Source organism: Lipotes vexillifer, unplaced genomic scaffold (assembly GCF_000442215.2).
Source record: "Lipotes vexillifer unplaced genomic scaffold, Lipotes_vexillifer_v1.1 scaffold47, whole genome shotgun sequence".
Classification (NCBI taxonomy): Eukaryota; Metazoa; Chordata; class Mammalia; order Artiodactyla; family Lipotidae; genus Lipotes; species Lipotes vexillifer.
The window spans coordinates 1,599,616-1,611,630 of NW_006791298.1; the positions used below are offsets into that span (position 1 = coordinate 1,599,616).

A 12,015-nucleotide genomic window follows, 5' to 3' on the forward strand; every position below is an offset into this window, starting at 1 on the left:
CTCTGAGTGTCAGTCCACTCACCTGCAAAAGGAGGTGTTTACAAAGATGTGGGAAGGATTCAATGACATGATGAACTGCGAAATGTTTTCTTCATGTAAGGAGATATACGATAATATGAGTATTCTAAAGATAGCTTCTTTTACTGAGGGAGAAATTGGAAATCATTTTTGTTCTTTGAGGTGTTATTGGAGAAATTTAACATGATTTGGTAAAGAAAAATTGAACTACAAACTAGAAGACCTTAGTTTCTAGCTATAAATAAGCATTATAGCATTATATTCATTTCTTCAGTCTTATTTTTATTTATAAATTGGGGGGGCAGTGCGTGCTGTGAGAGAAGGTAGCTTTACACGATACCTTAGTTTCTTTCGCTTGATTTAAAAGTCTCTGGTTTTATGATATGGTGAAAACATGGCATTTAATTTAACTGAAGAGTTGGACCTGTCATCTTTTAAGTCCCTTGTAGTTATGGGTTTGAATAAACATTGTAGGATAACTCAAATTCTGAGGCCTGAAAATCATAATACAAATTTAACTGAAAATTAATGATCATATGTGTTACAGAGCATTTGGCATTTTTTTGTGTGTGTATGACCACAATCTCCTTTATTAAACTTACAAATAAAATACTTGTCCACAACATTTTCTTAAGGCTTCATTTATTTAGAGTAGTTTAGGTTCATAGCAAAATTGAAAAGGAGGTACAGAATTTTCCATATACCCCCTGCCCTACACATACATAGCCTCCACTGTTATAAAAATCTCCCACCAAAGTGGTACATTTGTCACAATTGATTAACCCGCATTGACACATCATATTCACCCAAAGTCAGTAGTTTACCTTAGCATTCACTCTTGGTGTTGTATATTCTAAGAGTTTGGAAAAATGTATAATGACGTGTATGTATCATTATAGTATCACACAGAGTACTTTCGCTGTTCTAAAAATCCTCTGCACTCTGCTTCTACATCATATTGAAACTGGAATGCAGAGTTGTCTTCATTATTAACATATATTATTATTATTTTTTAACATCTTTATTGGGGTATAATTGCTTTACAGTGCTGTGTTAGTTTCTGCTGTATAACAAAGTGAATCAGCTATACATATACATATATCCCCATATCCCCTCCCTCTTGCGTCTCTCTCCCACCCTCCTCATCCCACCCCTCTAGGTGGTCACAAAGCACCAAGCTGATCTCCCTGTGCTATGCGGCTGCTTCCCACTAGCCATCTGTTTTACATTTGGTAGTACATACATGTCAATGCCACTCTCACTTCGTCCCAGCTTACGCTTCCCCCTCTCCGTGTCCTCAAGTCCATTCTCTACGTCTGCGTCTTTATTCCCGTCCTGCCCCTAGGCTCTTCAGAACCATTTTTTTTTTTTTAGATTCCATATATGTGTTAGCATACGGTATTTGTTTTTCTCTTTTTGACTTACTTCACTCTGTATGACAGACTCTAGGTCCATCCACCTCACTACAAATAACTCAATTTCATTTCTTTTCATGGCTGAGTAATATTCCATTGTATATATGTGGCATCTGGCATTTTTATTGTCTTACTGCTCTTCCTGTTTCATGATGCACCAAAAATAAAAAGAGAGAGAGAGAGAAAGAAAGAAAAGATAAAGTATCAATCTCTTTGCTTTTCAAGTTTCTTCAGTTTAATAGAGTTGATTTTTAAAAGATATTGTATACATAATCCTAATGGATTTTGTTACTTTTGACTACAAATCCAAAGAAGAAACAAACCATTTTTCTACTTCCTTTAACTGAAAGAATGCGTTGTCTTTGAAACAAATTGCATGTGTCTAATGGTTTTAGGTCTCAGATGGCTTTTATGCAGCATTGTTTGGGGTATTGGCAGAAATGTAGGCAGAGCAATTGAAGAAGACCTTAGAAATCATCTGTCTGTGCTTCCAACAGGCATATATTGTATATATTAACCACCTAATACATGTCAGGCACTGTTAAGTGCAGAAGACAGCAGTGTGCTACATGTACAAGGAACTTTGTGGAGTTTATATTATAGGATAGGGCAATAGAAAGAAAGCAGAAATCTAAAAAGATACTTTCAGATAGTACTGTGAAGACAGACAACACTGGGTTTGCATCCTTATTATATCAGTTTCTAGCTGGGTGACCTTTGGCAAGGTCACAGTCTTATTTCCCACATCTAGATGCAGTGATGATAATTTCTACCTGATAGGGTGGTTTTTTAGCATAAGTGGAGAAAATTTATTGGATGATTTTAGTGCAGTTTCTGCAACTTAGCAGGTCCCCAATAAATTATTACTGAAACTTCATAACTGTTCAAGGATACTCAGCTCTTAATTGTTCTAGGATTTGCTTCTTTGCTGAGCTTTGTTCTGTTGAGCTTACCCCCTTCTCCTATTTAAAATAATAATAATAATAATTTTAAAAGTCAAGGAAAGCTGAATAACCCATGTTTAGGTAAATAAAGTTGGAAGAATTTGGATGGAGGATTATTGGAAATGTCAGCTAAAATGAGTTTTGAGCATTATGCAGTAGAAGTTATATATGACCAGTAGAATGAGAGTTGGCTAGAATATCTGATACTCAGTGTAGTGTGCAGACATTAATTGGTTTTCCTGATGACACAGTGAAATGGATGGGTGACTTCAGCTGCTGGTATTTTTCTCATAGTTTTTCTCTCTCTGAATTAGAATTATCGATATGTATGCTTGTCTTCAATGATAGATTTTAAGGTCCTTGAAAACAAATTCAGTAGTGTGCCCTTCACATCACAAGCCTGACATGAATTTGGATTCAATCAATATTTGTTAATTGAAAAAATGGGAATATGCCAGTGTCATAACAAAACAATTGGCCGGAAAAATAGGGCTGGAGGTTTCAAAAGTTTGGGATAACAAATCTACAACTTAGTCCCTTGGTGGGACGTTGATAAGGGAACCAATTTTTTGAAGGGTCTTTTAAGCCTATAGATAGGGTTGTTTTTTTTTTTAATAATTGTCATAAAATATACATAACAAATACACCATTTTAACTACTTTTAAGCGCATAGTTCAGTGACATTAAGTACATTTGCATTGTTGTGCAACTGTGACCACCATCCACCTCCAAAACTTTTTCATCTTCCCAAACTGAAACTATGGAAAGGGTTTTAATTCCACACTTGGCTGGCACACAATTTTAAAGCCACCTCAATGACCTATGAACCATGGGACAGTCACTTGAAACAGTGCTGTTGTTCCTTTGCTCCTCAAGAAGTTGTCCTTGGGACTCCTCAATATAAGTAACTCAAAGAAGAGAATCGAGGAATAATGATGCTAGAGCCCCTTCCTCTCCTGATTCCCATTGGAGGACTGTGTGCCTGCTTCCTTTATGCCATCATGGGGAACCACTGTTTCCTTTCACAAGTCTCAGTTTTCCTCAAGATAGATAAAGTTAAAGAAGAAAAAAGTAGCTTTGTCACCAATTTTAACTTAAAACCTCAGTATAACTAAATGATGAAAGTGAAATCATGGTTGTGTTGTTCCCCTAACATTTGGACCCTATGTCCTAGGAATTTTTAGTTAACATCCATTTTAAGGTAACAACCCTATTTTACAAATAAGTTAGTAGAGGTTCAGTATTTGGTCCAAGGAACCAGTGGTGTTAAGTGCCTCAGCTAGGACTTGAACCAAATTCTGACCCTTTAGCCCTTGCTGTTTCTATTCAGCCACAAGAATGCTTTGATAGAGACTTACCTTTTGTAGCACAATTTGAGTTGTTCATCATTTGTGATAGAGCCACATTTTACCAAAGGGGATCCCTTGTGTCATTAATCATTTACATATCTAAGCAGTTGAATGTATAGTTAATGGCCATGAAGGTTTTTTTTTTTTTTTTTTTCCCTGAAGGTTGAACAAGTCAGACAAATTTTGGAACCTGAAAGTCTTTTTATGTTAATTTAACACTAAAACCTTTCTCAGCTCATTCTTTTTTTCAGTCCCCAGGGGCAGAAGATTGCACTAAATATAATCCTTGATAGCATGTTACCATCATTGGCCATCTGAGAGTCGCTGTTTGGTTTTCTTTGCCCCCTTGTATTCCTGTCTGTTTACACCCAGTATAATTAACTATTCTAATGTGTTAAATATTTGTGTTTTTGTATATGCACTTGCAAAATATGTGTTGTGGTTTTTGTGCAGAATGTTAATTCGCATAAATGTTATTGCATAATGATGTTGACCCCATTCTGTTTTTTCCCCATTTCATTCAGCACTATTTTGAAAATATCTTTATGTTAATACTAACATTAATTTATTATTAACTATTAATTTATGTCAAACACAAGAGAGCTTTAAAGCTATTTTTTGTCATTATAGTTTTTCATAGTTTTATTGCACTATGTCCAAAGACACAGCCTGTATGATATTGATTTTTTTGAGACTTATTGAAGTTTCTTTTATGATCCAATACACAGTCTGTTTCTGTAATTGTTCTGTGTGTGCCTCCCCCAAAATGTGTATTTTCTGTCTGTCAGATGTCACAGTCTCTTACATATAATACCTTGAGCTTATTATGTTGTTAGTCTTCAGTTTCTTTTTTAAAACAATCTTTTTCTGCTTTATTATTTTCTGAGAAAGATGTGTTAAAATTTTGTTTTATTTGTTTCCTTAACTGTGGTATCATTTCTTCACTATCTTACCCTATAAATCCTGTAAACAATGTAGGTGAAAGTATAACTGCTCTGGTTGAATCTGGGAGAACAGGTCTTAAATCGAGTGTTCCCTCAAGGCCCCATCCCCAGAGTACCTCAATGCACCTCTGCAGAGTCCCTAAACTGGAATATTCTTTCTTTTTTTTTTTTAAATTTATTTATTTAATTTATTTATTTTTGGCTGCATTGGGTCTTTGTTGCTGCACGCAGGCTTCCTCTAGTTGCAGCAAGCGGAGGCTACTCTTCATTGTGCGGGCTTCTCACTGCCGTGGCTTTTATTGTTGTGGAGCACGGGCTCTAGGTGCGCGGGCTTCAGTAGTTGTGGCTCATGGGCTCTAGAGCACAGTCTCAGTAGTTGTGGCACACAGGCTTAGTTGCTCCGTGGCATGTGGGATCTTCCCGGACCAGGGCTCGAAACTGTGTCCCCTGCATTGGCAGGCGGATTCTTAACCACTGCACCACCAGGGAAGCCCTGGCATATTATTTCTGTAAACAAACTGTCAATTAATCTTTTAACCTTGTACTCTTATTTCTTGTCACCCACCCACTAACCCAAACAATTTTCCGTTCAAAGCGAGATGGGCTTTCATGTTCTCTTCCTCACCCACCTGCAAAGATGCTTTTCCCCTTGTCATTACATCTACCAGGACTCTTCTTGACATAACCAAACTCTGTACCTTATTCAAAACCCTTCTTGTTTATGTAAACAATGAAAACAGTAACTCAAAAAGATATACACACCCCAGTGTTCATAGAAGCATTATTTACAATAGCCAAACAACCTAAGTGTCCATCCATAGATGAATGGGTAAAAAAGATGTGGTATATATATATATATATATATATATATATATATATATATATATATATATGACAGATGGACCTAGAAGGTATTACACCAAGTCAGATAGAGAAAGGTAAATACTGTATGATTTCCCATAAACGTGGAATCTAAAAAAGAAAGCAAATGAACAAATTAAATAAAACAGAAGCAGACTCATAGATTCAGAGAATAAACTGGTGGTCGCCAGAGGTGGGTGGTGGTTGGGCAAAATAGGTGAAGGGGATTAAGAGGTACAAACTTCCAGTTATAAATAAGTCATGGAACGCAATGTACAGCATAGGGAATATGGTCAATAATATTGTAATAACTTTGTGTGGTGATAGGTGGTTACCAGACTTATTATGGTGATCAATTTGTAATGTATATAAATGTTGAATCACTCTGTTGTACATCTGAAACTAATATAATATTGTATGTCAACTATACTTTAATTAAAAAAATGAGATAAAAACATTCTCAAATTCTGCTTCTTCCATAAAATCTCTTCTAGCCATATCAATTCTTAGACCTCTAAAAGCAATTATTGCTAGCGCAATTAATTTAAGGTTTATTCACTGACCTAATTCACTAATCATTTAGTATTTATTCAGTGACCAGCACTTGTGGTGGTTGGAATTTCTCTTTACATAACTATAGTTGTTTAATATTTGTTGTATTTGTTTGCTTCCCCTATTTTGCTGTAAAAGCATCTTGAGGGTACCATGTGTTTTGTATGCTCTGTTAAGGTACCCACATAGTGGCTTGTTCTTGGTAGTTGACCAACAAAAATACTTTGAGTTTATTTACTTCAGTGTTGATATGAATAATTTTATTTCTAATTAGAGGACAGTTTTATTACATTGCAAGTTCTTTGTTTTATTGTATTTTGCTAAATGTGTTCTTTATTATTAATAATAAGCATTATCAGTGAAAGTTCTTTAACATTCTCTTTAAAATCCTTGTAAAGCAGGCAGATTTAACCTCTTTATAAAATAAGCAGTCATTAAAAAATAAATAAATGAATAAATAAGCAGTAATTTATCATTCTTTCAATATAAATTTATGCATATAATAGCTTTTATGGGTTTAAATTTATCTACTCTTATAAGGCAGTGTTATATCTGGTAAAGTGATGAAGTGGACTAGGCTGTCTTCCTTCCCCTACCCCTTAACACTAATTATTTGAGTTAAGTTTTCAACTTGGAAGGTTCCCTCTAAGGACAATGAACTTAAATCAAGTGTTAAGAGCGTAGAGAGTTTCAGGATAGGCACAAGCTACTGCTTGGTTATTCAGCTGATAAGATGATTACATCACACGATGGAGTAGTCAGCAAGCCTCTGAGCCCTGGCAGCACACCTGGCCTGAGCTGGTGCTGTGTGGGGTACAAGGCATGTCTAAAGCAGTATCATTCCCAACACTGACCTGCCAGTGTGGTTTCGTTGCACAGAATCGACACAAGTGAAGTATAACCAGCCAAATCCTAAAATAGGTAATTTAGAGCATAAAGTGGAGATTGCAAGGTGAGACAGAAGATCAAATAAAAGAATTATAAAATACCTGTAAGTCATGAGCCATTAAGTTCTTTAATGTGTATTTTATTTAATTTTCCCAACTTCCATGAAGTGGAAGTTCATACCTATTTTAAAGAGGAAAAAGTGGAATTCCATAGAGGTAAAATAATGTATTAATTATTGGACATTGAGTAAGTGGTAGATTTGTGTATTGAATTCAGATCTGACAAGTAAATCAACATCCTTAATTCCCCTTGTTTTTACTCACATAACACCCAGTATTGTTTTGTACCCTTTGTATACTTTAAAGAAATGTAATTATTTAGAATTAATTGTTGATTTTCTTTCCTACTGGACTGCAAGTCCATGAGAATAGAACCATGTCTGTTTTGTTCAGCACGATATCTCCAAGACCAAACACTTTGCTTGTTAACACAGCTGGTGATCAGTATATATTCTTTGTTTCCCTTTTTCTTTTTTTGGAAGTTGGGGGGTGGCGGGGTAGTGCAGGGAGGCCAGGGTTTCCACCACATTGTGTTGACTCTCTTAGGTAAGAAAATAATATGTAGAAGGTCTAGGCCAGTGTGAACCTGAACAATCAGGGAAGGTTTTATGGGTGAGCCAACCTTGTTAGATGGAGGTGAAATAATTTTTAACTGTAACCTATATATAAGGCTATGAATGACCTCAAACACTTCGCTCTCAAGAAGGGACAGTTCATTGTAGAGGCGTTGTCAAAGATGGGGAAATGCCATAATCTTGCTAATATAGATTCAAGTGCTCTATTTAAATTTTTTTACCTTTTTTTTTTAATAGAAAAAATCAGGCAAAGATATGCAGACCTGCCTGGAGAACTGCACATTATTGAACTTGAAAAGGATAAGAATGGACTTGGACTCAGCCTTGCTGGTAACAAAGACAGGTCACGCATGAGCATATTTGTGGTGGGAATTAACCCTGAAGGACCAGCTGCCACGGACGGGCGAATGCGTATTGGAGATGAACTGTTGGAGGTGAGGGGCAGATATTCTTTTTCTTTTTTTTTCCCTATTAGGCTCATTTGATTCTTCAATAAAATCTGTCCAGTTACTTTCATTATAATGATCACATAAGGTTAAAATCCATCCATATATTTATATATACTCTCTATCTAATATATCCATCCATCTAGGGGCATATATCCTGAATTTCTGTTCTGGTGAGATGAAGGGGTATAGAGGATATTGTATAGGAAAATGAAGTGAAGGGGAAGAATGTTATAAATTACATTTTCGTCAGCTATTTATTATCATTTTCCCAAGCGAGAACAAAAATCATATTGTTGCTTACAGTTGCTGTTTGCTGTTTGAGTAAAAACTAATCTCACAGGGACTTGCCTGGCAGTCCAGTGGTTAAGACTTCATGCTTCCACTGCAGGGAGCACGGGTTTGATCCCTGGTCAGGGAACTGCATGCTGTGTGGCATGGCCAAAAACCAAAACAAAACCAAAACAAACAAAAACAAAAAAACTAATCTCACAAAATAATTTAGGGGTCCTTAAGTAAAATCTCATGGAAACACATTAAAAGAATAGGGCTTGTTTTTAAATATAAGTTCCAAAAGGTTCAAAACTAATTTGTGTGTTAATCTAATGTTATTAGTATTTACCAAAATCCTCTTCAGCTTCTGAATTAACCGTAAGTATGACATTTCTTTTTGTTATTGTTATCAGTTATCAGTTTTTTGTGAAGGTGTTATAGCCAACAAAACTTTATGAACTGGTTGTCAAGGATTGGTTAATATCTGTGAAGTTGGTGATGTGGTTAAGGCCACAGGTTAAGGAATAAGATTTCTTATTTAGGAATAGGAGAAAGATAAGAGAAGCTCAAAAGATGACTGATCCTCTGCTACTGCTCTGGATGATTTCATCAATAGTCTGAAAAGGTTATCCTCATTTTCTAAGCTTAAAGTCAGAGTTTCTGCTCTGAATTTATCTTAGTTTGGTATTTGTTTGCCTGCTCCTCATTCAGCTAACAGTTTTTTGAGCGTCTCTTAGGACTGGACACAAAAAACGAGATGAATACATCCAGTCCCTTCCTTCAAATAGCTCACATTCTCGAGGAAGAAAAGAGACATGAAAAGATTGTTGCATAACAAAAATGAAAAAAAAAATTATAACAACAATCGTGACAAGAGCGGTCTGTACTTGGTACCAGACATAGCTTTACTGCTAAGTCACAAAGTAAATGAGGTGCTGGGATTCAATGTCAGGCAGTTTGACTTCTTAGCTCCTTGTTAACCAGTGTGCTCTAAGGCCTCTTGGATAAAATGCTCCAACACTTGGACATTTGGGGGAGCTGAATCACAGAGGTACCGAGTGTCAGACTGCTTACTTAAAATGAGGCCTTTACTAATTTTTCATTTTACAGTTTCCTCTTCAGACTCGGAATAGAATTCATAGTCATCCACAGTGTGACTTGCCTAATAATATCTACAGCTAAAGCTGATCAGACACAACTGTGGGGACACGAGTATCGCCCTCTGTCTTCTAAGCCCCAGTAGTTTCTCTCCATCTAAAACCTGTTTTCACAAAGAAGTCACTTATGGAATTACTTTTCTTTGCTTGTTCTTTTGTAATATAGCATCATGAAAGGGACCCACATTGGGTAGTAGCACTGATTAGCATAATCATTATGTAAATAAAAATCAAAGGTGACAGTATGTATTAACCAATATAATTCGTTGCTTCACGTTCATTTCCTTTGGCTTATGTTTAGAGATTTCTTCATAAACGAAACTGAAGTGATAGTGGTGGTAATAAGATGAAAGTAAAAGCTAATTTACTGAGTTATTCCTAGCATTTTACCTATGTGCTCGCACATTTGTATTCAGTATTCTTAAGAGCCCTATATGGTATGTACTGTTGTTATCCCCATTTTGTGGATAAGAAAACTGCATAAGTAACTTACAGAAATAAGTTACTAAGAACCCAGACTTGCCAGGCTCCAGGAACCGTGCTCTAGCCACTGAAGTATACCGCGTTCCCCATGGTGCTTCAACCAAACCCAATCTGTTTAGATCCACGAGAATCCTGATTTATGATGCCCTAGGCTTTAGGAAATCATGTATATTAAATCATTCTGTTGTATTATATGTACCTAAACACATTTCCTGTCTCATGTGGTGCATGGAAATGTTCCAAAAGCTATACTTTGGAACATGAGGATTCTAGTCCTATTCTCTCTGCGTTATTAAGACTCAAGATGGAATGGCCGATGTGATCCAGACCAACAGGAGAACTGGTATTTTATTTCTCTGTCTGACATTTTATTAGATAGAGGTAACAGATGAGCTGTGGCTGCACTGAGAGTATTTTACAGGCCATACAGAAAAGTCCACACTCTGCAGGGCAGTAAGCACTGGACTAGGAAGACCTACTTTATCTTTTTTTTTTTTTTTTTTTTTGGTATGCGGGCCTCTCACTGTTGTGGCCTCTCCTGTTGCGGAGACAGGCTCTGGACGCGCAGGCTCAGCGGCCATGGCTCACGGGCCCCGCCGCTCCGCGGCATGTGGGATCTTCCCAGACCGGGGCACGAACCCGTATCCCCTGCATCGACAGGCGGACTCTCAACCACTGCGCCACCAGGGAAGCCCCCTACTTCATCTTATCCCAGTTCTTTCAGTTATTAGTTGCATTTCAGAAGGGGCTTAAAGTACATGGCACGTGGTTGACTGTTAATTAGATCACATTTCCTTCCTTAAAGACAGAAACTTTAGGTATTTGTTTTCTAGGCTAGAGGCTAGAAGAGCTCTCCTGACTGAAAAGGAATATTAACATCTTGCTATTTCAGGGCCCTCCTATTCCTTCCTTTGACTTTCTGGATTTGGTCTTTTGTTGCTATTCAGTAACTTCATCTTCATTCAGAGATGAAAAGAACAAGAAGATTAAATATGGTAATGAGTTAATCGCCCTGCACTCTCCACTGAGTCTCTTATTTAAATAAAATAAAATAAAATATGTTGGAACACAGATTCTAGCATCACAGACCTTTGGCTAGTTATTTATTTTCTCTAACCCTCAGTTACCTCCTTTATCAATTGGAAATTTTTCATTTATTCAGCAAGAACTTTACTGTGCATCTGTTGTGTAGGAGGAAGTATGTGAACACGGTGCGATTTTTCACTGGTGAACAAAATCCATGGTCCTGTTCTCATAGAGCTTACAGTCTAGTGATGGTATAGCCTCCACCTCAGAGGGTGTTATGAGAATTAATGAGAGAAGATATGTCAAGTTTTGCCACAGTATCTGGCACCTGGTAATACCATAATGAATTTCAAATGATAATATTTATAAAATAATATTTTCATGTGGATTTGTGTATTTTGATTCCTTTTAGCTTGTTTATATTAATACATTTGTCTCTGAAAGTATGTTCCAGAGGGAAACCACCTTCTTTTTCTTCAGTAGCTCCATGCAGCATCTTGAAAAGCTGAGAGAGTAGAACAGTGCACATACTGAATTCTTATGCAGTTATAAGTCATCTTCTCATATGCTTCTGGCTCTAGGTCAGGGATGAAAGGAAAAAATTCATGTGGGAAATATTTTCCTGGTTTCTTTTTAGGGCTGAGAAAAAATTTCAGTCATTTCTCTATGATATGTGAAGAATTTGTATATAGCATAATATCAAATCCAGTGTGCTTCTGAACTGAGAATAAGACATTGATTTAACGATGAGTACCAGGAAAGCTGGAAGCAGTGTTACAATAGCTGTTCTTTGGATAAGCAGTGTATTAGATTGCAGAAGGACACTGCATCACGAAGGAGGCATTTACAATGGGCTTTTAGATTATGCTTACTAGATTTCTGGGCTAGAGCAAACCTTTTGTATTTGCTTACCCATTCACACTCCATTTATTTTTGTCAAATGAGGTAAAGTTATCCATGTCTTCATTATTCTTCCAACTCCACCATTTGCTCATGTTGTTTCTCATAATTGCTTTGTTTTTATC

The 12,015-nt window shown here is 36.6% G+C and overlaps 1 protein-coding gene across 1 annotated transcript in view; it reads left to right on the forward strand.

The window, feature by feature from the left end:
* Positions 1–12,015, forward strand: part of PATJ (PATJ crumbs cell polarity complex component) — a 357,124-nt gene that overhangs the window by 203,289 nt on the left and 141,820 nt on the right. The window contains exon 28 of the mRNA XM_007464279.1: positions 7,843–8,039. Coding sequence (XP_007464341.1) covers positions 7,843–8,039 — 197 coding nt within the window. The remainder of the gene's footprint in view (positions 1–7,842; positions 8,040–12,015) is intronic.